This window comes from Erithacus rubecula, assembly GCF_903797595.1.
Source record: "Erithacus rubecula genome assembly, chromosome: 4".
Taxonomy (NCBI): Eukaryota; Metazoa; Chordata; class Aves; order Passeriformes; family Muscicapidae; genus Erithacus; species Erithacus rubecula.
Window position 1 is genome coordinate 30,216,302 of NC_136686.1, and position 26,579 is coordinate 30,242,880.

The 26,579-nt window shown below is 43.5% G+C and overlaps 2 protein-coding genes and 1 long non-coding RNA gene across 3 annotated transcripts; 2 read left to right on the forward strand and 1 right to left on the reverse strand.

Moving 5' to 3' along the window:
- Window positions 1–225: 225 nt before the first annotated feature.
- LOC306801798 lies at window positions 226–1,592 on the reverse strand. The gene is made up of 3 exons (XR_013774186.1): window positions 1,506–1,592; window positions 424–546; window positions 226–326 (listed from the first exon to the last, which is right to left on the reverse strand). It is a non-coding gene; the product is annotated as an uncharacterized lncRNA (long non-coding RNA).
- A 4,290-nt stretch (window positions 1,593–5,882) lies between these two features.
- Window positions 5,883–10,557, forward strand: APOLD1 (apolipoprotein L domain containing 1). Its single transcript, XM_079304893.1, has 2 exons — window positions 5,883–6,028; window positions 8,187–10,557. Exon 2 carries the CDS (start codon window positions 8,192–8,194, stop codon window positions 8,930–8,932), a length of 741 nt encoding a protein of 246 aa, XP_079161019.1. The 5' UTR covers window positions 5,883–6,028; window positions 8,187–8,191; the 3' UTR covers window positions 8,933–10,557.
- Window positions 10,558–12,301: 1,744 nt separating this feature from the next.
- DDX47 (DEAD-box helicase 47) lies at window positions 12,302–20,292 on the forward strand. The gene is made up of 12 exons (XM_079303481.1): window positions 12,302–12,537; window positions 13,119–13,212; window positions 14,668–14,856; window positions 15,526–15,597; window positions 16,082–16,200; window positions 16,670–16,741; window positions 16,844–16,960; window positions 17,105–17,251; window positions 17,551–17,688; window positions 19,024–19,094; window positions 19,463–19,592; window positions 19,686–20,292. The coding sequence occupies exons 1-12, from the start codon at window positions 12,442–12,444 to the stop codon at window positions 19,803–19,805; spliced, it is 1,365 nt and encodes a 454-aa protein (XP_079159607.1). The 5' UTR covers window positions 12,302–12,441; the 3' UTR covers window positions 19,806–20,292.
- Window positions 20,293–26,579: the final 6,287 nt, after the last annotated feature.

Below are 26,579 nucleotides of genomic sequence, written 5' to 3' on the forward strand. Positions count from 1 at the left end.
ATAATCAGAAGTCTTGGATCCAAGCTGATGTGACTTTTGAGTATACATTCAAGAAATGCATCAGCCACCATAATGCTTCCCAAAATATAAAAGGTGGTGAGAAGAAGGTGGCCTGATTATCAATGCCTACTTGCAATCTACTGTGCTATGGAGGAAAATACTCCTACTGAGGAGCAGGTTTTAGGGAAAGAGACTACTTGTTTTCTAGGCTCCCTCATGACCACTCACTGTGAGAAGACCTGCCCAGAGAAGAAGGAAGTGTTCCAGGTGCAATGATTGCTGTGCACTAAAGCTAAAGGAAGAAGGATCCTCATGTTCAGACATCACTGTAAAGAGGCACAAAGTACACAAAAATATTTACTTTTTGACATCCAATACAGAACCAAGTTCAAGTAAGGGCTGACAGGAAGACAACACATTCACCCTTTCTCTCCAGTTCCACTTCTCCACTTCTGTAGAGCTGCTTCAAGTGTGAAAACATTTTTTTAGAGCTATACCAGTTCACTACAAACTGTAGTCATCTGATCTGAATAATCACTAGATGTGCTGCAAATATAAAATAATACCCAGCCTAGAGGGGAGCCCTAGGATATACAAGAGATATTAGTCAAAATCTGATCTTGGTAGCAAGAATGCAATTTGTCCTTAAAGGCAGAGTTCACAAACAATCTTCAAAGCAGACTTGTCAAATACAGGGTCTTGATTCATGATGGACATAATTAACAGCCACATATATATATATTTATCCTGCTGAATACTGAGTTAAGTATGTGTCTCAGGTTGCAGTACAGGATGTGACCAGAAATGTGTATTCTATCACCATCTGTTGAAATCAGGTGGGGCAGTGATCCTTATCTCCATGGGAAATACTATCTGCTAATGGGCCATCTTTAAAACCAGGTGGGGCAATCATCTTTATCTTTTCCACAACCCATCCTTTCTCCAGGGACATATAATCTGCTAATGGGCCATTAAGTCCCACTGTATGACTGATAAAATTACATCATCCCATTAAAAGATGCTCCAGCCAGAGGGAGCCAAGCCTTTCCTACCTAGGAACCTGAGATTTTGAACACCAGAATACCTTCTTTCCACTGTATTCCAGAGGAAAACCAGACTTTTCCACATAATCCCTGGACCTTCAGAAGAAAATTGCACCTTTCTACAGGAGCACTGCTTCAGCTGAACCACATCTGCCACTGCAGGAGGATGCAGCCACCATTTAATCAAACTGCTACCAACACCCTGACTGACTGACGGGGTGTCAGGTTGTATCCTGACTCTGCCAGCATTTTGGGTTTGTTCTCTGTAATACTGTATTTCTATTTTAATTTTCCCAGTAAAGAAATGTTGTTCCTAATTCCCATATCTTTGCCTGAGAGCTTCTTAATTTCAAAAATATAATAATTCAGAGAGAAAGGGTTTACATTTTCCTTTTCAAGAGAGTCTTCTGCCTTTCTTAGCAGACACCTGTCCTCCAAACCAGGACAGCATGGATGTGGTACCTGTATGACAAATACTAGGGAGGCACAGAAGGCCACACTGCATGCTCATAGCCAGATGCCCATTTCTCTTTGGATCTAGATGAGACCATCCCTCCTGTGTAAGTGTTCTCTAGTTCAGAAGTGTTCCCAAGTCTTGCTGGTGTCAGCAGGGTCCAAAGGTACCTGAAAAATCCATGGTGAGAAGAGTTTGTTATGAGAGGGGACAGGCAGGGATGCACACTGCCACACACAGCCTTCCAAAACTGCGTCTCCTGCTCACACTGCAGGTCAGCAAGGGCTGGTTTAAGGGACCATCTCTGGCCCACAGCAGGATATTTGAAATTGGAACATAAACCTAGCAAACCTGTGGGGCATCAAACAAGGCAGGAAAGGGATAAAGAATTGCTGTCTATAATTTATCACATATTATAGAGCAGGGGCAGGAAGAAAGCTTTTGGGGATGACTCTTCTCCTGGCTCTAGAGGGAGCTTCAGAGTGTGAATAAACTCACTGCATATGTACCTCTAAAGAGGGCTGAAATTAGGTGAGATGCATCTCTATCTGAAACTGAAGCTAACAGTTTTTAAGTTTTCCTGAACTTCTTTAGGCCTCTGTGTCTCTGTCATGTTTCTATTGTGCCAGATGGGAGGGTTAGTCAATGTAATGACAGTAACTTTTGAGGTTCCTAGGCAATCTCAGACAGAATTTAACAAAGCAGTCAAGATTTCAAAGGCACTGACTTCTTAGCAGTTTCACAAAATTTAGCAGATTTTGTAGGTAAGAAGAATCCAAACTCCTTTCTTTCTTTCAAGAGAAACACTGCCTTGTGAACTCAGTCATCAAGAAATCCATTGGAAAAGAGACACAAGAAACCAGGTTACCTAATTTCTACTTTTTACCAACCTAATAGGTTTCTTTGCTGTTCTGGAAATATGTTAACAATTCTCCACAGCCAGGGCTGGGGGCTCATGGGCTGAGTGGGGAGCTGCTCCTTCTCTGTCAGAGCCAGTCTTGTGCCACACAGCCTGCACTGAAACATGGAATTAGCACTGGCAAAAGGCAGCCTAAGCTGGTCTGTTTAAATACATTGCAGAAATTCATTCTCTGCATCCAAATAAATGCTTGATCTCTGCAAACACTGCCAACAGGGTTTTGACAAGGCAATTTCACATGGTACTTTTGTTACATCAATGCTTGCTCACAAAGCAGGCACAGCCAGTGTGCTTGACTAATTTTCTGTTTAAATGGAACTAACAGGAGGTGTTCTCATCCCATTTCCTGTTCCCCCCACCCTGCTCTGCTCTTTGCAGCTTTCTTCAAACCCAGCTGAAGTGCCACATACACCAGTGACCAGAGCCCAGAGCAGCCTGTCACATTTTGGAATGGTTTCAAAAAATTAATTTGGATCTACTTGTAAGGTTACTAAAAGCTGATACAGCCCTTTTGTACCAATTTGCTTTCTTTGTTTTAGTGTTGGCCTATTCTAGTTTCCACTGATTCAGAATTAATATCTTGCTGTGAAAAGTTAAGATTTGTCTTTGATACAACTGAAAAATAAAATAAAAGAAGAAAAGACAGCTTTTACCTCCCATGGTCCAGTAGTTAAGGTTGAAAGTACCAAGCATGGCAGAAATGTCCTGTTAAAAAGATGGTATATAAATGTAAATTTACTCAATTTTTCTCAGTTATTTAGTCAAAACAAAGTTAGTAAAGGAAGTGTTATAAATTTGCATTCAGAGTAGCTGCAAACAGCTTCAGATCAAACATTTCTGCCATATATCCCTTCTGCTGGAGAGACCAGCAGCATAAAGACCAGTCCTTTCTGCCAAAATCCCCTGAAAGGAAGAGAGCTGAGGCAGTAAAACATTCTTCCTTCCCTTTTCTGGTCACCTGCTCCCAAAAAGTGCCCTCAGGCATTTCAAGAGGATGTGGCTAGATGGGAAAGGGTGGAGCAGAGGTACCATTTTTGGCCAGGGTCATTGTGAAACACCTTCCACCATCAAGCCCAAGTGCTTTGGAGGTCACCAACAGAGGCAGCAGCAGCAGAGGGGTTGGGTGAAACTCCTCCACCAGCTTGCAGAACTGCCCAGTGAAGGTCAGATCTACTCCACACATCTGGAGATCCCTGATAAGCTAAGATTCACTCCAAGCAGCCTTCTGGAACCAACTTGGTGACCCAGCAGAGGTACTTACATCTGGCCAAGTGCACTAAGGGCACTAGGAGCCTTTCAGTCCTTGGCAGGTGCTGAGAGAAGACACTTTTCTCCCATCCAGCTCCCATTCCCATCTGCTCACCTTTGCTGGAGTGGGTGATTCTAACTACCAGTGGGAGAGACCAGCATTCTCACCAGAGGGATGTTTGTGAGACTGTCAGCAGAGAAAAGAACAGAGAGCAAAATACTGTGGTAGGATCAGTCCCTAGGAAATAATGTTTCTTTTTATGTCCTTTCCTCTTTTCTAAAATCACATCACATCTGTAGCTCCTCATATGAAGTCCATAGTTTCTGGGTATGCACCTTATTATAGGGGTGGATTATAGGGAAACATTCTCTTTCAATGGTGAAGGAGTCCAGGGGTGATTCCTCTGAGAAAGCAGCCTCAGCTGAGACCAACATCTTGAGTGAAGTGCAGATCTTTCAGTGGGCATGGAAGTCTGTGAGGGAACAGTCTAAGAAAAATGAATTGTCTCTTGTCCTTGCCCATAGACTGAGCATTGAAGGAGTTTCTGACAATATTTTGCAACTGAGTATATGGAAACAAGAGAACTGGGAAAGGAAGGGCAGCATCTAAAATCATGTTATAATTTGAGGTTCATTCTAGACTCTTTTTCCTTTTCTTTGTTATTTCACTTTTACAAAAACTCACTGTCTTAACAAGGACATATCTGCAGGTACAAATTCTACCACAGATGCAGTTGCATGGGAAAAAAGTGCCCTATTCTGTTTGGGAGTGTGAGAAAAGAACTCTCTACCAAGTGCAAACCCTTGCCAAGGCAGATGGGCTCCAATTCAAGCATATGCTTGCTAAAACAAAGGAAAGGGCTAAAGTGCAGCTTCCTTCAGTGTCAGAGCTCACCTTCCTGTTAACATGCAGTATGTACAAATTCTAACAGACCAGCACTGCATATTTAGGCATCTTCAAAATGGTGTTTTCTCTTTTCACGTCTGCAACAGGTTGAAATAACTCTTCTATGCTATTTATTTTTTCATTCATGTTTCATCCCCCATAGGTGAACCCCTGAAAAAACATTTGATGTACTATTTCACACCTATTTGAACATAATTGTAAACTAAATTGCCATTGAAATGAATAATCCCAGACTTCTGCTCTCCCTGCCTGCTGCTTCTCAGTCTTGGCCCTTTTTAAGGTCAGCTCCAGCAATTGTGGCTAGACATCCTACAAATTCAACAGGAAAGCTTCACCAGTCTCTGACAGCTCGATAGTTTTCAGATTAGATGGGTCAGGGGCAAAATCAGAGATTCCCTGTCAACAAATAGTCCTGAAGAGTAAGAGTCCACCAAACAAGAAAGTAGATGCCTCATCTTCAAGCACAGCTGCTCAAAATAAATGTCCCCAGGACCACACAGGCCCTGTGGCCCATAAAGACACATGTCACTTTGGGCTATCACTGAGTGCCATCAAAAGAGTTATTTTTCCTGATCCCATCAAAATAATCTTTCTTTGATTAGAACCAGCCCTGGCTCAGCATGGAAGGCAGCACCAGGAGTGGCACTTAGGCTGTTCCTTCTCAACACCTTCATCACTTCTTCCCTCTGGCCACATCTGTATGGACAACTGCCAGGCAATAGCAGGCAGCAAAACAGGGGATCCAAATGATCCTTTCTTTCTGAGCCAAATGATTCTTTCTTACTGATTGCTGGGCAGGTACTTCAGGAAAACAAAAGGGCTGTTTCTCAAGCATTGTGGTGCCTATGGTTAAGAAACAGTAAAACCACAGGGTGATCACTCCTTTTGCAGCATGCTTTTATGTACTAGGAAGGAGAAGGGATGGGAATTCAGTGGGGCTGCTTCCCTTTTATGGATTTTCCCAAAGAGCTGGGATTTTAAAAAATGCACTGGCCTTGAATGGAGTGGTTGGCTGGCTGATAGCTCCCCTGGCTCTAGATGTGTAGTGGAGGGAAACTTAAGTCATCAAGCAATCAGTGGCTCCAGCACAGAGTAAAGTCAGTTGCTATTTCAGGGAAAGGAAAAGCAACTGGTCCCTGCAGGGAATGTCTGCACTACCTCAGAGCCAAGAATAGGCTGCGATTTTTAAACGTTTTTTTCACCCTACACTTCAGGAAAAGCCAACACACAATGTTCATTCGCAGGGATCGTTTCCTGAACATGATGTGTGCTCACTGTCCCACAGGTCACTTTCCAGTGTGTCACATCCTTCTGCACAAGAGAGAACAGGAAATGGCAAACTCCCAGTATGAGGCAAAGCATTCCCATCGCAGCAATTGGTCCACAGGAGCTATAAATTGGTCTCCTCCAGAAACAGATCAAAATTTGTCTTCTGGGAGTGTGGCTGGAAACTGAAGGTAAGTTTGAACCAGTAATTTTTGGAAGTCTCTGAGTACTCTATTAGGAAAGTGTTTGCAGATTTTGGACTAATGTATACCTTTACTGTTGGGGAGATTTTTCTGTAAGAGCAGGAGCTGGATTTCTTTGCCTTTGTGCTGGCATCAATCAATATCAAAAGGTTTACATCCCTACATGGCCTGTGCTATATATTGAATGATTGTTCTAATAATTCAGCGAGATGGTCGTTGTTACTACCTGAGACAGTTCTCAGCAACTAAATCTTCAGAATAAATTGTTAAAAGGCTATGGGAATTGACATACTTAATGAGCATCATATTGATCTGTTGTTAAGTTATTGGTGATATGCTCATCGTTCATTTCAAAGCAGGTATCCATTTTGATTAGGGCTTTATTTCTAATAGCTTTATTTCTAATTATAGTGTAAAAACAATGGGACACAGCCTGCAGTTGAGAGAAGCACAATGTGTACTAAGTGATTCAAATTACTCAATCACACCAAGAGAGACTGGGGGCATTTTCTGAAGGGCATAGGGGGTGTCTTAAAGGATCTGTGTGAGATGGATTAGGACAAACCAGAAGAAGGAGAAAAGATAGCAGTGAGAATTATTTATAAATACACTTCCAGATGAAAAGATTATTTATGGTACAAAGTTTTCTCCTTCTGAAATGAGGATTGTGCAGAATGAAGCCCCGAGGGTCCTAACTACATACTGTAACTTTATGAGGGGCCAGACACCTTCAGTTCCCACAGTACAGAAGATTTAGAAGTGAAAAGGTGTCTGCAGCAATAAATTGGCTTAGTGATAGTGTCTTTCTGCTACAGAGACTCCTTTTGGCAATGAAGGCATTGTGGGCTCCAAACAGCTTCTCAGCTCTATGGCTGGACCTTGCTAGGTGCAGAGGCAGCACAGCTGTGTGAACAATGCAGTTTTGTGAAGCACAGAAACTCTGCTTCCACCAGACAATCTCCTGTTGACTCTGCTGCCTCAGGTTCCCTGCAAGCAGGGTCAAGTTTCTAGCTTCCTTTGCAAAGCATTTTGCAACCCTAGAGCAGCCTGAAAAATGTTTGTTGGAACGTTTCTTTCTGCCCTTGTGGCAAAGAACAGAGACAGCAAACAGAGATTGTCTAGCACAGAAACACTGGATTCATCTTCTAGAGGTGAAGGCTCTCCTGCTATCTTGCCAGGGGAGGTTTTCCAGAGCCAGCAGCTTTCAAGCCTTTTCTATTCACAGGCCTCAGTATTTTCCCTGTTTCCCCATCCACAAGAGAGTGCACACTAGAAATGGGCCAGCTTTTCTGATATGCTCTTCATGACTCTTTTAAACAAGGCTTGTAGGCCTCCCTGCCACTATAACTGGGTATTTATGACCACAGGTTGGACTAAGCACCTCAGGACAACAGTTCCCATCTTTATTCATACACTGACACCAGGTTACAATAGAAAAAAAAATAAAAATCTGCAGGGCCTTGAATTGCTGAAGCTTAAAGAAAGGAAGGATGTTCACAATACCCATCCAAGGCATTAATAAGCTCCTCACTTCCTATATGGAAAATTCAGACATAGACTCCACTCTGCAGCTGTCCTGCTTTAAATAGGAAATCGCCCCCAAACAAAAACCTGGGATGGTGGCTTTCACCTCCTTGGAGTCTGACCTTTATTGTGAAAAAGAAAGGCCTTTTTACCAAGGTAAAGACTCCTTGGAGTCTGACCTTTCTTCTTTATTGCAAATCTTCTGAATCCCATCAGGAGGACAACAGATTAGTCCTATCAGCATTACTCCTCTGGGCACTGAGTCACTCAGGGGAATTTCTGTCCCACGGTTTGAAGAGACATTTCATGTCTTCACAGAGATAATGGTAACAGCACCTCTGACCGCAGTCCTTAGGATATTTTAATCTTTGCAGGGATTAAGAAAAACATTTTAACCTTTCTCTGTCTGAAAGTGACAATGAACTACGTAGTTAAATGTACGCATTCATATGGGTATGTGTGTGTACGTGAGAGTGCAGGTACAGGAAAACCTTTATTGTAGCTGGGTGAAGCAACAAAAATTTGGCTGGATGCCATCGCTGAAATGGTAGTCCAGGATGAGCATGTCTCATGGGGTTATTTTAACATAAATCCCAACTCAGACTTTTCTTTTTCCTGCCAGAAGCCATGGAGAGGAGCAGCGCTGCCTCCCCACCCACACCAGACCCCACACGCCACTTCCACGCCGCCCTGCTGGATCAGAGACGGAGGCTGCGCGGCCAAATCGCTCACCTGCACAAGGCAGCTCGGAAACTCAGCCGGCTGCGCACCGGGTCCCTGATCGCCACGGTGGGCGGGAGCGCCCTGACGGCCGCGGGAGCGGTGACAGCCATCCTGGGGCTGTCCCTGAGCCCCGCCACGCTGGGAGCCTCGCTGCTGGCCTCGGCCGTGGGGCTGGGCCTGGCCACGGCCGGCGGGGCCGTCAGCATCACTTCCGACCTCTCCCTGGTGCTCTGCAACTCCCGGGAGGTGAGGAAGGTGCAGGAAATCGCCACCACTTGTCGGAAACAGATGAGGGAAATCCTCGGCTGCCTGGAGTTCCTCCGCCGGGGGCAGGGCCCGGGCGACCCTGCGCTGCGGCAGTCGGAGAAGAGGGCGTCCATCTCGCTCTACAACTCCGTCTGCTTCATGGTGCTGTGCGGCTCCCACAGCCTCCTCGTGCCGGAGCACACCAAGGAGGCCACCAAGGTCAGCCAGGCTGTGCTGAAGGCCAAAATCCAGAAGCTGGCCGACAACCTTGAGACCTGCACCAGGGCAATGGATGAAGTCTGTGAACTCCTCGAGTCCAGAACAGAGCTTTCCCCACCTACCAGGAGACTCAGCTTGGGTGCAAAAACCACTGTTGAGAGCCTGAGGCTGTCCAGCTGAGACAGTTTCAGTGTGACAGATTAAATCTGGGTTTGGAGACATTAGCACTGCTGTTTTACAGCTCAGGGTGCTGATGCTGTGAGGCAGACGCTCTGCAGAGCCCTGTTTGCCCCGCCATCTCCACTGCCCTGCTTCCCCAAGGCAGCAAAAAGAAGTCGGTCAGGTGGCAGATGAAATACCTGATGCTGACTGAACCTGGTCTGTAAATAACTTACGAATCTGCGTGTGGTACAAGGGCTGGTGTACCCTAAAAAAGCCAGCAGCTGCCAATTTCTAGTAGAGTACAATCCCATTACCAAGGTACATCTGGGAAGGCTGTAGAAAGAAGCAGCTCCAGATACAACAGACTATGGATAGTTCACCATCCCAAGGTGAAATTGCAGGGCCAGAATTTTGAAGAAACCTCTCCAGACTGAGAACTGTGATGTTTGTTTTCTATTTATTTACATAGAAGGAATTTAAGGTTATAATATTGTATTTAAGAATGTATATATATATATATATTATTTTTTTTTTTAAGGAGGCCCCTGTTTGAAAGGAAAGCTGTTGTTTTTCAGAGTAAAAGCAAGTCTGTAGCACGTGAGAGCAAGTTACCTGTTATTCTGTTGTGAGGGAGGGCAAATCCCTGTAGGAAAAGGAAAGCATGACCTGAATGCTGATAGATGTAAAATAGGTGAAACACAGTCAAACAGTGACAGTAGATTTTGGGAGGCAAAACAGAGAGAAGAGTGACCCTGGGACCAGAGTCTGCCTCAGGGCACTGGTGGAAGGAAGCAGCTGCATCTCCTGAAGGGAAGTGTAGGTTGGTGTTACTGGTGTGAGCTGAAGCCCCACTGGGATGGGAGCACACCTGAGAGGTGGAGATGGCACCCTCCATGCAGTCAGGTAGCCTGTGAGACCCACAGTGAACATCTGTGAGGAGGGAGGCAGCACTCATGGAAAGCTACACAGACTCCTAGAAACGCTTCCTGGGGAAAGCTTCACATTAGTGAGATATATGTGGTGCTAATATCCAGGAGGGGTGGAGAGGAGTAGGATGATTCAGTGGCAGAGCCCCTACAAAGCAGGAGCAAGGACTGGAACTCTGTTTCAAGTGACTGTTCTGCTAATTATGCCCTTTGTGATTTTGAGCCATCAGTACCTCAGTTCCCTGTCTAAAACAGGGATAGTAGCACTTCCCTACCTCACAAGGATGTTTCTGGGATCATCCCACTGTGAAGTGCCCAAGTATGGTGATGATGGGGATCCTGTCAGTACCTGAAAGAGGCACAAGGAAGAGACCCTGAAACTAGCTTGAGGCAATTAGAAGAGTTAATGCAGTGGTAACTCCCTCCACAAGCATGTCCCAGTGGATAAGGGAAACTAATCCAAATGCTCAGAAAAGCCTACTCTGTAATTCTGTAACACTGGCCAAGTTTTTGGGAGGGCAACACTCAATGTGACAAAGCTTGAATCCTTGTCCTTTTAGTCTCTTATTTTCATGATACCAACATTTGTTTTAATATGTTGTAGGAAGAATGAAAGCTCTGGTTCCCCAGAGTGGGACTGAAATGCTTTTGAAACTCATGCCTGTTTGCCAGAAATGAACAAGTATACTGCTGATTCAAATAAATGAATATGAAGCACTTTTGTGTCAGTGTCTCTCTGCACACCTGGAGGTGATGTGCTGTCCACATTGTCCATCTTGTCTCATTATGCACCCCTTATGAAATAGGTGACATTATATATGCACTAAAATTCATCTGCTGGGGATGCTCTCACCCTGAAATGCAGTAGAGCTAGGAGCATATTTGTTTAAAAGCCAAGCCTGGAGTGAAAATTTCTAAATCCATATAATCAGCAGTGTCCTGTGCTGAAAAGCACAAAAAAGGAATTACTACTTAGAAGCTGCATATTTATTTTATCATGCATGAATGCTCCCAACAGCAGTTTAGGACAGGAGAAAACTTTAATTCAAATGTATCTATTGACAATAGGGAATTGCACAAAATGGAATTTCACCAGAATAGAATTGCTCCACCCTGCTCCTCACTAAAACAGCACCATATTATATGGGCAAGGAGTTCAATAAAGAATCAAAAGCAGTGACTTCCTGTCACATCCCTGACTCCCCTTCCTGAGTCATCCCAGTGACCCTTACAGTTCATGTCTACGTGCTGGCCAGGCTTAACCTACAGCTCTAATGATACACAGCAAGCTGATGGCTCAGGCTGCTGGGATTTTTGAAACATATGGTAACAATGAGCATCCATACAGGGTGGTTTTGGGATTTTTTTGTTTTGTTTTAATTTATCATCAGTCCTGAGCACAGTGGGATGCAGCAGTTTCATTTATACTCCTGCCCATGAATTGTTCCAGGTTTCCTCTTCTCTCCCTGTCACGCAGAGGGTTTGTTCGTATTTCCTCTCACTTTCCACATTGTTCTGGGAGCAGAGGAAATGCCAGGCTTGGAATCCAGGGACAGATGCTGAAGTGCATCAGCATTTCCACTGAGAGCACGCCCAGACTGCTTTCCCAGAGACAGGGAAATCTGCTCAGAAATGCAGCCACGAGTTTCATTTTGGAGCCAGCTCTGCTGTCCTTTTGAAGCCCAAACACCTGACCCTAGCATCCTGTATATGTCAGCCTTCTTTTCCCTAAAACAAAGAACTTCACCTAGCTGCAAGGTTGCCCTGCTGCAATCAGCATCAGGATGACAGATCAGAGGGGGTTACACTCAGACCAGATGGAAACCAATGGCTCAGGAACTTCCATCATGGAGATATTTTGGCACTACACTCCCTGGACAGTCATTAAATGTATATCCATTTTCACCTCTCATCAAGCACTTGCAGCCTTGAGTCACAACAGCAGCAATCAAGAGAGCTGGGAGAGTGTTTGCATCTATTCTCATCCTGTACTCTCTCATTTCACGATTTGAGTTCCCACAGTTTCATTTATTTTGTATTTCTGGCACTAGGACAATGACAGCACTTTTCCCTCTTCCCATCACTAATGCTTCAAAATGTTTCCCACCAACACATCCGAAGCACGTAATTTGTTCTTTAGATGCATTATGGATGTAAGTTTATACATATTCTTGTCTTTTTGTGCCTGTAGAAGGTAAGAACTGGGAACAGCATCAAGCGCTGAGCTGCAGTCCTGAGGCCTGGCCGCTGGGGTTAGCGCCGGGCAGACAGGCTGGCAGCATTGCCACAGCCAGGGCAGGGTGCCCTTGTCCCAGCACAGGCGGGACATCCGCAACTCCCCCTTCCCTGAGCACCTCTCGGAACTGAGGGAAAACTCTCCCTTCCCTGGGCACCTCTCGGAACTGAGAGAAAACTCTCCCTTCCCTGAGCACCTCTCGGAACTGAGGGAAAACTCTCCCTTCCCTGAGCACCTCTCGGAACTGAGAGAAAACTCACTCCCCCCGTTCGGCTCTCTCTCCGGAACTACAAATCCCGTCGCGCCCCATTGAGGACTACAGCTCCCAGAGTGCTCTGCGCTGCACCGGGAGAGGACAGGCCAAGATGGCGGCAGGAGAGGCGGAGGGGTCCGCGCCGGAACCGGAGCAGGAGCAGCAGCAGGAGGGGGCGGCGGAGGAGACACGGAGCTTCAAGGACTTGGTGAGGCTGGGCCGGAGCCGCTTCTTCCCCCGGTGCCGGCTGCCCTGTCCCGAGGAGCAGCGCGGATGAGGCCGGGGCAGCTCCCGTGTGCAGACACGTGCGGCGCTCCGCGGGCGGCGGAGCCGGGCCCGGGCAGGAGCTGCGGGCGCTCGGCCGCTGCCCCGCTGCGGTTCGCACTGCTGCTCCCATCGCTGCTCCCATCGCTGCTCCATCCGCAGCCGGCCGCCGCTGTCTTCATACTGTTTTAGCTTGACGTGGTGTTTTTTATTTTCTATGGTCATGTGCCACCTCTAAGGTAAAGAGATAGTTGTGTGTGGGAAGGGAAGTTCCTAGTGTAAACTAGGGTAAAACAGACCATATTCTTCCTGTGACAGGCACCTCTAACAGATTTTGAACAAATCCTGTGAAGTTACTGGTGGAAGTGGGGATCCCTGTGAACAGCCTGCCCTTTCAGAGAGTTGCACTGGGGGCCTGGTGGGGTTTGTCTCTGCTAGAGACAAGTTGGCTCTGTTGCATCATGGATTTAATTTAGATACTTTTGGTGATGTCTGTTGTCCTTTTCTCTTGTCACTTATGTCCAGGGAGTGACAGATGTCCTGTGTGAAGCTTGTGACCAGCTGGGATGGAAGGTGCCGACGAAGATCCAAATTGAGGCTATTCCAGTGGCTCTCCAAGGTGAGCAGTGTACTTTGATCTGCTCCAGGAGATCTGTGTGAGAGGGATCAGGGATGAAATGTGTCCCAACTTCTTAATTGTTGAGGATCTCTGCTTAGGAGTAGTTTTCACGTTCATTCTGTGTCCTTTCCAAGTGGAGCTTGGAATATTAGTTTATCCTATAACACTGCCTGCAGTCACAGACTTTCAAATGGTTACAAACACTGTTCCTGAGTGGCCTCTCCTGTTCTTTAGTTCTGATACTCCATGTTAAATAGAATTCTTATTAATCATTTAATAACTGGTTAACTGCTAGTCTGCATTGATAATTTTGTTCTGAAATACTCAAGGATACACAGGCAGCTTCCGATAGGTTTTGAATTGTGCTGCTTCTGACAGAGACCTGCAGAGTGTTTGTGTATGTGTGTGACTGAAAGTGAAGATGCCTTGACTGATTCCATGGTGTGTATAATTTGCTTTGCTGTGAGCAGGCAACTCTTTGAAATTAGATTTCAAAAGTAATAGCCAAACCACTGTGACTTTCTCTAAGCATTCTGGAATTACAAAAAAAAAAAAATTACTGAATTCAGCAGACTTTTTTGCCTCTAGAAATATAGGGTTTTTTTAAAACAAAACCCTCCAAAACACTCTCAAGGAGGAAAGGAGCAACATAGTGACAGAATGGGAACAAGCTTTCAGTATCTGCTCTGTTCTAGCATTTTACTTTTGTCAGACTCTTTTACTACACATATAAGATTCTCTTGGGGGGGGGGAGGGGGGAAAGACAAACACAAAGGTAAGACTGCATTCCTGAGAAATTGTTTCCATTATAAGATCTGTTGACAGCATGTACATTCTAAGATGCATGAGATTAGGAGGTGATAATGGATTCTGTTGATGAATTCCACCTTGTTGCTTGCATTGTTTTTGGGGCAAAAGACTTTCTGTTCTATCCTTGCTGCTGCAAACTGGTTTATATTACTCTGTTAATCAGTGGCACAGGTGTGGCTTGTGATATGTGAGTTTGGTAGTGCTTTGTCCTGTAGTTTGTGTGACTGAAGTCTCAAAACACCACGGTCTGTTTCCATGTAAGCCAGTAAACAGACAACATTTGATCTGGAATTGTGAGATAGAGTCATTAAGCTGTGAACTGATGTCAGATTTGAGACATAATAAAGTAAAACTTATTTTGAGCCTAAGGTTTGCATGAAACCCTGTATATTAAGAGAAACATAACTAGAAAATTGTCTATTGAGATTGTAATCATTGTACAATAAAAATCAGAGTCTAAAAATGCTTCAGAGAGGTTATGAAATTCTTTGGTTTGGCCTTTTGTTTATTTTTTTTTCCTTCTGTGTATCTGCTTTTTTTTTCTGTCCGGAGAGAATTCTTGTGTTTTGTTGCACAGTGCTTTAAAGTCTTCTTTCTCTGTTCTGAGTGTATAACAGCTTTTTGCCCCCTTACTCCTTCTGGCAGGCAGAGATGTCATTGGACTGGCAGAAACTGGCTCTGGAAAAACAGGAGCCTTTGCTTTGCCAATTCTTCAAGCACTGCTGGAAACACCTCAACGATTATTTGCCCTTGTCCTCACACCAACAAGGGAGCTGGCCTTTCAAATCTCAGAGCAGTTTGAAGCTCTGGGATCCTCCATTGGTGTTCAAAGCAGTAAGTAACTTTTATGGTATTGGACTAGTTTTTGTCGGGTCGAGATTGCAAAGCTAAAAATAGAGGATTTGTATGAGAGGGTGAACAAAATGTGAGAAAAGCTTATGCTGCTGGAAGACAGAGATGTGGTATCAGGTTTGCAAAACAAAGGCTTGGATGGTCTTTCCAGATGGAGCAGTCTGCAGCTGTTTCTGCATTTTGTGTCTAAATAGTTAATAGTGGAAGTAGAAGATAATGTTCTCAGTAGTGGGTTGTAGTGGTTTGTGTCCAGTGAAATTACATAGAGCTCCCTGTTATGGTGTGATGTACTTTAATCTTCCTTTGAGACTGTCTGTATTGATTCTTTAGGGAATCTGTCAAAAAAAGCTTTGTGGGTATTTTTAGAATTCCTAGACTTTTGCAGCAGAGATAAACTGTAAGGAGTAGATTCTTCCTGTAGTTCTTCAGTTGTGAAAATAAAATACTTGTGGCCAGTAAGGAATTAATTGCATGGCTTAAGAATCCTGGGAAAGCCAGATATGCTAACATGAAGTCAATTGTCATAAAAATAAGTAGCTTTTCATTTGTACAGAATTGCTGTGGGTGGTGGGCAGCAGGAGTAAATGCTACAGTGCCAGGGGAGGGCTGGTGCTACAGCGAGGGATTCACTCCACTCTGTTCATCCTGCAGCGGTTATTGTTGGTGGAATTGACACAATGTCTCAATCTCTGGCCTTGGCCAAGAAACCACATGTTATAATTGGTAAGTTGATGTGCTGGGGATGTGGAGTATGAATATTGCCAAACTGCAGCTAACCAAAGAAAGGAAAGTCTGTCCTTTGTTTTTTATCCCAAGCTCTGAGTACTGGCTTCTTAAAGTTTCTAAAGTATCCACCAGTAACTTGTTGCTACAAGCTCATTCCAAAGCATTCCTGTTAGACCTTGAGTGCTTTTGGCTTGTTTTTTCATTCTCCTCAAGTATTTAAAATGCTGCTCTCATCCTTCACAGTACAGCTTGTCCACAGTCTTTTTTGTGTCACTTCTTTTTAGAACATTCTTCAGAGAGTCTGACTCCATTAGTCTTTCTTCAAAACACTCTTTGAAGATACCCTATGAAAGAGTTATTCCCACAAAGCAATCTTTACTTTTGGTCAAAGAATCCCATTTCTGTAATGGGCAAATCTCTTGCTTGTTTGGATATTTTCCTTGCTTTCATTCTGAATTTTCTCTCACGATGCTGTTGACAGCAACCCCTGGCCGTCTGGTTGATCATCTGGAGAACACAAAGGGCTTCAACTTACGAGCTCTGAAGTTCCTGGTGATGGATGAGGCTGACCGGATCCTTAACATGGATTTCGAGACAGAGGTAGGAATCTGCTAAAAGACAAGTTTGGAACACCAGAGGAATCCCTTTAAAATCACTTTGAATAGTCACATAGTAAGCACTAAGCTGTTCTGTAGAAATTAGTAGTAAATTGTAACTAAGATCTAATAATTATACAAAAGTCTGTGGTGGGATTGGAACACAGCAGAGTTCTGCAGAGTACTGCCAAGACTGCAGGAGGCACTTTTTAGTGTCAAAAACACTATCACACACACATTCCTGCAGAAACATTGCCTGATATTTGCACTGTTGTTGGACACTTGGAGTTCACACTGCCTAATTGTCAACAAGGTATCAGCCTATACCTTCCCTTTATAAGAGAAAATATTTGTTCCTACTGTATGTTTACACATGCATTACTCTTCATGTGGATGATCTTTGTATTTGTGGAAGGCTTGTGTCTTGCTTGCTTGTAGTATTTAGTATTTCCATTTTCTTTTTTTTTTTACAGGTGGATAAGATACTGAAAGTGATTCCTCGAGACAGGAAGACATTCCTATTTTCTGCCACCATGACCAAGAAGGTGGGAGCAGGCTAATCTGTTTTAGTTCTCTTCCATCAGGCTGTCCTCTTGACTGTATTAATACAAGATCTCTGTCCAACTAAATTTCGTTGGTCTTACCAGGTTCAAAAACTCCAGCGTGCTGCTCTGAAGAATCCTGTTAAATGTGCTGTTTCTTCCAAGTACCAGACAGTTGAAAAACTACAGCAGTACTACATTTTTATTCCCTCCAAATTCAAGGTAATGGCACTTCTGTTTCTTCTCTCTTATTGTCTTTTCTTGTTCCCACATCTGTCCAGTTATCTTGTAATTTTCTGAGTCCTAGACTTAATGTTGCACATGTGATTATCTCTGGGGTTTTCTCAACTCTCTGTTTCTTTACAGGACAGCTACCTGGTTTATATCTTGAATGAACTGGCTGGTAACTCTTTCATGATATTCTGTAGTACATGTAACAATACCCAGAGGACTGCTCTGCTGCTCCGCAACCTGGGGTTCACTGCCATTCCTCTCCACGGGCAGATGAGTCAGGTATGGGCATGACCCCACAGAACAGAGTGGGCAGGGGCCTGGGGCTTGGGAAATGGGCTGCACCATACTGAGTCACACCTCAGGAGTGCTTCACAGCTAGTGGACTGGACTGATCCATAGAAACTCAACTAATGGGAATGCTGCCCCGGATTCTGTAATATTTTAAAAATAAATTAGAGAAGTAAAATTTTTGAGTAGTTTCTCCCCCAGTTCTTTTGCGCCAGTATTTTAACAAGAGCATATTAATTGGAAATTAGAGTGACTGTTACTTTTTCATTCCCTTTTGGTCTTTTTTCCAGAATAAACGTTTGGGCTCTCTAAACAAGTTCAAGGCAAAGGCACGTTCTATTCTGCTGGCTACTGATGTTGCAAGCAGAGGTCTGGACATCCCACATGTGGATGTGGTGATAAACTTTGATATTCCTACACACTCTAAGGTAAGCCTGTCTGTGTGCCAGATAAGAGCTTCTGGTCACTGGGAGCAGATAGACAAAGAAGGTAGACAAAGGAACAGAGACTTCTTTCCTCTGTTCTGCTGACTGGAAGCCTAATTCACCATTCTGTACATGAAAAGGTGTAGTCCAACCTCCACAATTGAGTTGGTGTCTCTGTTTATATGGTCTCATGGCCTGGGTTGTAGAAGTGATCCTGTAAGTAGAGGGGAAGTGAGGACTGCTTTGCATTTCTGCTCAGACTGTATATTTGCCTTATTACATTAAAGGGCTTTGAAAACAGTTTTAACATATTACTAGTTTCATGTAGTCATCTGTGTGCCTGTGATCCAGGTTCTACCTTCATATTTTAAACTGTTTTTAAAAAAAGACAAAAATAAATTCTGTCATTATGGTATTCAACAAGCATTTGGTTAAGAAAGGTGTCCTTAATGTATGTCACCTTCATATCACAAAAGTACAGCAAAAGGAAAAGAAAATTAGTTACCAGCTCTGTCTCAGGGATGTGCCTGTTTCCCAGCTTAGTTCCAGAAAGCATATTATTAACGTGCACTTCAGGAGTTGCTATTGTTACTTACAGTGATTAAAGATACTGTGCCTTACAAACAGAAGAAAGCATGGTAGGCCTTTTGAAGACACTCCTTTTGTAAAAGCACAAAAGGAAGAGAAACAGTGGGGGCAGCAGCTTGAATGGTGTTATTATGGTCTTTGTGCTCTTCTCTCTCATCTAACCTATGGAACAGATCCTTTCTTAAAATCATTTCTCTGCAAATCCTGTATGGAAAAGGGAGTATTTTAATTTCCATAATGTTATTATAAAATGTGGAAAACAGCCTAGAACCATATTGACCAAAGATGCTCAATAGATCAGACTCTTCTAAATTACTCTCAATCATTCTTTCACCATGCTTACCAAGTTTAAATCTACTTGTCAGAGAGTTTCTCTGAAACATGCACTATGCAGAGCACTAGTTCCCAAGATTGAAAATGCAGGAATGGGGATCACTGAATATTAGCTTTCCAAGGAAGTGAGAGTGAAGTCTTGGCAAAGGTTATGTATTGCAACTTTTGTCCTGCAGTCTGGAGCAATTGGAGTTGGTCTTCTCATTTAAAAAGACAATAATTCAAATGTTAAAACCAAAGTTATGCCTCCACTTATGCCTCTTTGCAAAATCTGATGCTGCACATTTAATCCTGGCACTATGTTATTGAGATTCTCTTGTTCTTTCCTGAAGAGAAAGCATATAGGCTGATCTGCCATAAGATCTCTTCTGTGTTTGGTGAACATATATTTTTGCTTATCAAGAAAATTCTTTCCAGGATTACATTCATCGTGTTGGGAGAACAGCTCGAGCTGGGAGATCTGGCAAATCTATCACCTTTGTCACACAGTAAGTGGTAAAATTTATCATACTGATTCTTTCTAGATGTGTTTCAGAGCAGGCAATATCTGACCTTGCCCTGGGTGAGAATAAAATACTACTTTTCATTTTGAAGTGTCAGTTGGTTTTATTTAGTTAAAGGGGACAGAATTCAAAGCCCAGGGTGAGGAGAAAGGAAAGTCTAGGTAAATTCTAGGAGCAGGTACTCACTGAGCAGAACTGTTTGTAACTGGACTATACAATATATTTATATAAATAGGTTCAGTAACTGTGGAGGTGGTATCTGTGGGCTGGAGATAAGGGGTGAAGTCTGTGAGTGGTGACAGCTGAGGCCCTTCAGGAGGGCTGATTCAAACTGGTGTTTTGTCTTTCCTCAGGTATGATGTCGAGCTGTTCCAGCGCATTGAGCACCTGATTGGCAAGAAGCTGCCAGCATTCCCCATGCAGGAGGAAGAAGTTATGATGCTGACAGAGCGTGTGGCTGAGGCCCAGAGGTTTGCTCGGATGGTGGGTGCTGGCTCTTTGACCCTTTCCTCGCTGTTGCAGTCTGAGTTTCTGCAGGTGCCAGAGCTCTGGGTCAATCTGTTGGTTGCATTGCAGGAGCTGCGGGAGCAGGGGGAGAAGAAGCGATCTCGGAATGACGATGATGACACAGAAGAGGCTCTCGGTGTCAGGAATAAGGTGGCAGGAGGGAAAAAGAAGAAAAGGAAAGCTTTCTAGTTTGGTATTTAAACAGACTTTTTTTATTTTTGTCTTTGTGGCTGAGCTATCAAAAACAGTCTATCAGACCATTCCCAGTGGATTTTTTTTCCAGAACTACATATGAAATTTGGCAGTCCCTGAGGAAAAAACCTGCTTTTTTTTCTTCAACAGCTACAGACTGAGCTTGGCCCATGTTGGTGCCATTGTACCAGTTTTCCTTTCAGGGACACCATCAGAGACCATCACCTCTGGTCCTGGAAGCAGCTGTGGTCTGGCCCTGCTCATTCACTATGAAGTACAGTGTGAGTGCAGCTTTTGCACTGCTGCAGCCTGTCCTACTATCCAGTCTCACTGAGTGCATCTGGAGTCAGATCTGGCAGAAGAAAGAGGAAAAAGTTAAAAAGAAGTGACTGAGTTTTCACAGCACAGCTGTGATGCCCTTGCCTTGGTGAAGGAATGTGTTACATTGAGAACTCAAAATATATTTTGCTTAATTTTAAAGCTACCTGGTTTTCCTTGTCTTGTCACTGACCTGTTCACTTTGTGGATCAGCTCTGCCAGAAGGTTTTCTTCTTGGGTCAATCCTAGCAACATCAGTAGCTTAGATTTGTCAGCTGAAGAGTGGTCCAGCACAGAGAGAATGAGTTCCAGCAGGATGAAACTATTCACTGCCTGGAATTCATTCCAGTATCTGCTAATGATTGACACCATCAAGGATAAGTCTGATTTTGGGGTGGGGTTTTTGTGGCTGATTCTCGTAGTACTGAAAAGTGAACACAAGAGGGAGGTATTTACGTGGGAAAGCAACTCAAGCTCGGAGGTGCAAAAAAACTGGTATCCTGGAAAGCTCTTTGTTTCCCTAGGCAGGGAACTTTGTTACTCTTAGGCAGTTTCCCATGCCAGATAAATAGACTTCTGCAAGAATGAGATAAATGTACTTCTTATAAAACCAGAAAGTTACTGCTAGTTCTCAATGACAATAAAAATTTTCACACAGGATGTTCCTGGTAGGCAGAGAAGAATGAGAAGCTCTTGCATATGTAAATTTACTGATAACATGAAAATTTAATGCCCAACAGAGCCATTCATAAACTGGAATTTGTTCTACATGAAAAACAATGTTCAAAATAGTCCTTTTTAGATCTAAATGGAAAGTAGAAGCTATTGCAGTAATCAAGATGTACACAGTGGTTGTTTCACAGTCAGCATAAATCTAATATCCATGTGTACGCTAGTCAGAATGCTTTTACATTTTGTTAGGGGTAGCACATTTTGCAAAGAAATGCCAGAAAACTTAGGTCTGTTTTTTCTTGAGGAACTGAGATACTCTTTGGAGCAAAAAGAGTGCCAATGTTCACACTTTATTTATGTTGTAGCAGTGTACTTAAATCTCCCAAATATCTTCATGTCTGATAGTTCTAAAATGGTCTTGAGTCAGTGGCAGATAGTAAGTGTACAAATCTTGGATATGGGCACTGCTAAGAGCATTTATGTAAAGCAGAAAGAGTGTTTATCTTCCCAGTTTAGCACAGAGGGGCAGGGGTGAAAGCCCATGATTTAGAATGTGTTCATTCTACAGGGCCCTTTGGTAGCAAACCACACAGGTAAGAGGAAACAGCCCTAGAATGCACCACAGAGAGAATAAATGAGTGATAATATGGATGGAGATGCAAGTGCTCGTTCCCCATGGAGCAAGGGAACACTCCCAACTGTCCTGCTGGGTGCCTGAACAAAATTTCTTACTCTTTGCAGGCAGGATGGGGTTGGTTCCAGTATCAGCAAAGGAAGGTTAAACCTCTCTGAGGGTCCTGGATGCATGAGATATAGAGTCAGTCCTGAACTAATCTTGTAAAGTGATGTGAAGAGCACCTTGACTGCTGGAGGAGGTAGGGCAGAGTCATTCCTTTCAAAACTAGTGAGGCTTGCTTTAATAGGTTGTTGGAGTCTGCAGCATCTCTGTGTTCTTCCATATGGAAGCCTGCAGAAGGGATGTCTCGTCCCTTGATGGAGTCAAAGATTATCCCTCTTTTACAGTAGCAAGAATATTGGTGGAGAGACATAGAGCTGCTCCTTGTGAAAGAGTACAGAGCCTCTTTGAGAGGAGTGACTAGACAGCTGGCCACCTCCCTTGATTTGGAATGACAAACCATAGAAGCACTTGGCATGAGACAAGCAAAGGTCTCACCACACCCACATTCTCACTGGTGCCTCACCTGCCACAGGTATGTGCATTCAGTTTCAACTAAAAATATCTCAACAGGTTGGAGGGGCAGGAAATGGATTTTTTATTGTGGCTACTCTAAAGGGGCTGGGTCAGAGGGTGTTTGTATAACTAAAGTGGAATAGGGAGTGTCCAGGGATGCATTTGGGCAAAACAATTTGCTGCCAGCCTAAAACAAAATATCTGCCTGATCTAATGAAACATGAGGGGAAAAGAATGAAGTGAGACCTGTCTCTCTCTGAATAAATGTTCAGAAAAGACCAGCACTGGTATGTGCATGGCTGCATACTTCTGTTCAACAACTGCTGCCAGTGTGTTTGTTCAGTCAGGAGGGCTTTTGAGGGGCAGTTCTGAAGCACATCCCTGCATGCCCTTGAGTTTCACCCAGCAGGGACCTGAGTGGAAGATTAACCTTAGCCAAATCCTACCTTACATCATGCTAATACAATTTGTCATATTTTTATGGTTGAAACTCAGGTGAAGTTTCAATGAAAGCTCTGTTCTCAAAAAATGTTCAGTGGGGATGTTTGCAGTTTGAAACAATTCTGCACTTCCAAAGTTCATAATGAGAAGGTAATTATGTATTTGTAATACATATTTTAAATTATGTTTTATGGTTTTGATCTTTAGTACTGTATAGGTGAGTACTTGGGGCAGTAACAAATAGGAATAGAATGTCTTTAAATGTTCTAGAGCTAACAGAAGTGGGCCAACCTTTGTGAAGAAAGAAGTAAAATTAAACATACATGTCAGTGTAGATAACTAACTTCAAGATAAGTGACAGTAGCTGCAAAATAGTAGCAGTCTCTTCAAGCACCCAGTAGTCCAGTACAGAAGCTGCACTGAACTGACCCAACTGGGAAGGATTTGGCCATGTCAGCTCCCCAGTGCCATGCACCTCCTGCCAGGGGCTGTGAGAGAAGGCATGGGCCAGAAAGCACAGCTGGGAGCCAAAGGGGGCAATTCAGGACCTTTTTCTGTGGCAGCAGCCTGAGCCCAAATCTTCTAAAAATAATCATGCACACATGAACTCATTCAAGGACCTCACAGCCCCCCTGCCCCCAGAAAAGCAGAGAGAGCTAGAGGGAGACTAAATGCCATGACTTTCTAGCAACTCCACTAACTTGTGCTGAGAAGAGTCTCAGTTTAGGAGGAGTTCTCAGAATTGGCAATCTGGAAGGACTTAGTTTACAAATCAGGACTGAAGTTAGTAAAAATTCACAGTTTAACCAAACACAGAAGAAGGAAAATAAACAACATACTTAAAAGCTGTTGAACATATCTAAGAAGGAATGGAATTCCTTGCATGACCTGTGAAAGACTCAGGCCTGTACCAACCACTCTGCTGTTGTATAAATGTGAAGTTGTGGTTTGCCTGCCATGACACGTAAGGAGCCTGTAAGGAGCTTCTGTAAACATTCAAGTGAGCAATTAATTATTGTAAATGTTGCAGACTAAATGCTGTAAAAATCCAGCTTTGGTGCCAGATGTAGTTCATGTTCATTCTGATTTCTTACTCTTCCTCATGCACTTACTTTTTTTTTTGTTTGTTTGTTTTTTAGCTGGGGGAAACCCCAGCAATTGTAAACACAAAGAATCATAGTCAGTTTCTGACAGAATCCCAAGATTTGGGGTTAACTCCTGAACTTTAAAAAAAAACAAAGGTACTTTCTTAGTTTTCAGATGGCTTTTTCTCATGGTCTGACTAGGTAAGCTTCTTTTGAATTACAACATTTAAAAGGGAGAACTAAGGAAGTTTTGTTCCTCTGACACCTAAGAAATGGAAATGGTTATTTGATCTCTGGCCCAAGGATGAATACAGCCACGCCTCCAGTGCTGTATCTCTTCCTGAGGACCTTTCAAATACAGAAACGTAGGATGATGACAATAACACTTTCTCTCTGCTTCCAGAGCCCCCCTGGGGCAGCAGTGTTTGCCTTCCTGAGCATGGCAATGGAGTACACGTCATGTCTCCTGGTAGGATGTGTGCTGGACTGTGCCAAGGTCGTGCCCAGTTGTGCAATAGAAGACAGTGGCACTGTGTGGTTTTTAGATACTGATATTGTAGGTCCTCAGGGAGGGGTGGATGCCTTTGGAATTTGTTCTGCACTTTTTCAGGAAAACACCTACAAGCCTGAAGCTGTGTTTCCTAGAGGTTAACACTGGGTAATTCTGCATGCCCAAAGGGTAGAGAACTCTGCCTTCTTTTCAGGAAGATACTCATCACTGCAGAAACGTACATGCTGGTCTGTTGCCTCTCTCTACAATAAAGTCGTGTCTCTGCAGAAACTTGTGCCATCCATTGGGCTTGGTGCTTGCAATGGTTCCTGAGGAAAGGAATGTGTAATGTGGGCTTCTTATGCAAAAAAGTGGAAAAAGTTTTTTCTGGTGTCTCACAGACACCATTGCTTCTGTCCATCACTTCCTCCTCCCTCTTTGATATTTTTAAGGAAGGTGGGTTTTTTGGCATGTATTCCCATTTGGACTTAAGTCTCCCCCCCTTAATCCTGCTCAAATTTTTCACTCACAAACATGCCTCTGTGTAAAGGAAAGCAAATAGCAAAACTTGCTCTGCAGGTTATCTGTGTGATACAGATGGAGGGCTGCATGATAAGGATGAACTGCTTTGGTTATGCAGGCTTCCAGAAAAGAAGGACTCCTTTGTGTGCTTTTCACTGTACATTTGCTTCACCTCATGAATAAGGCTAAAGCATTAAATTTAGCGGCTTTGATGTAGGAGAAAGTCTTGCACAAAAAGAGCTGGAGTCACAGAAGTACCTCCTTTCCTGCAGTAGCAATGTAAGGATCCATGAAGCAAGCCTGGAGAGAACAGGTGGAGGCTCATTGAGTTTCATTTAAAGCAACAGAAATTAAGGTATGCATGTAATTGCATACACTTGGTCTTTTGTCTTAACTGTAGCTCAGCTGAAGGGAATTTACAACAGGAAATAGTCAGCCTGGTCTGTCCTTGACAGCTTCTGTGCTTGGTGTATCATCAGCAGGGAATTATCCTTCAATATGTATTCAGAATGATAGATTTGCCACAAGTGAGTGATTTCCTATTACTGCTGCTCATGTGCATGCTTCCAGGCTTGTTAAGCCTCTACCCTGGTGCCTGCCAGAGGCTGTCTTTGGTCATTAAGGATTAGTCTTTTCCAAATACAATCAACAACATGAAGCAGGCAGCCTAACAGACTCCTGACAAAGCAGCTTGCCATGCCTGCCATTGCAGGTTTTGAGATGCTTCTTGGAGATCCTGCAGAGTTTTGAGCTATTTTCCATTGGATACACACACATCCCTTGAGTGTATCTGAGTGTATTCTTCCTGCACTCATTGGTGAGAATTTCTTCAGTATTATCTAGGAATCTTGGAGTTGCCTTCCCAATTTTCAGAAAGAGCTTAGATAAGAATACAAGCTTTTAAAAATGAAAAAAAGGCTGTTCTGTCCAAAATGGATAACATAGTGAGGAATGATTATAAAAGATCAGTGGAAGAAATGTCAGAGATTTTTTACTATGTTCTCTCTAAGATCAGATTGAGACATAAGCACAGGCAGATGTGAGGTTATCTGGCTGGCTGTAGCCAGGCCTTCTCATCTTGAGTTTGTTAGAGCTCTTCCTTGCAAAATATCTGCTAGTGTTTTGTGACCCTTTGCTTCTTCCAAAGCTGCCACTCATACTCAAATTGTACTCAAATGAGTTCATCTAGTTCAGAGGATGACTTCTTGAAAATCCATTCTCTGTATACCTGGCTATTCCCTCTTCTTTCAAATGCTGCCACCTGGTCATTCTGATGAACAGTTTGTTAGTAGTGTGAAAATTCCCTCTCCATCAGGGCTGCATTAAGCTGATGGGGGTCGAGGGCAATCACTGTCATTAGTCCTGCTCTTGTATTTGCACGGACTGTTTGTGAGTATGTGACATCCTTTGAAAATCCTACAGCAGAAAACTGAGGCTCTCTTGGATTTAGTGGAAGCAGAAAGTGTAGGGGAAGATTTGACTAGCGCAAGGGCCTGTTAGCCTTCTGTTGATGAACCTGTTGTGCAAAGGAGCTTGCTAGAGGGCAAGGTGTCAAATCTTTTCTGTATCTTACACATACAGCCAATAAGGCTTCCTTTTTTTCTTTTTTCCTTTTAACACAAGCAGCTCTTTGGAAAGATAATTGCTCTGTTATTTCTTGAAAAGGAAGGTGGAGCCCCTGAACTGGTGTGTCCTCTGCCAATCAGGATAAACAAATTAAAACCTTTTAGAGTTCTCTTCCTTTGTCATGTTCTTTAGTTTCCACTACTTGGCCCCGAGCAGCCTCAGCTGGAATTGTTCAGATTTGTTAGCCCTTTGTTTCTCTGATCACCTGAGATCTACAGGACTACCAATTTATACGGACAGCACAGAAAATGTGCTGGTGGGGATGCTTTTGTGCCTCAAATGGTTTATGGGTTAATGTCCAAAAATATCCTGAAGTCTGTAAAAAAGACAGTGCTGTAAGTTATTGGCACATGAAAATACAGGGATAAAGAGGGGGACTGATGGGTGAATGCCCTCTTTTCCAGCAGGATAGTGAGTTTCATGAA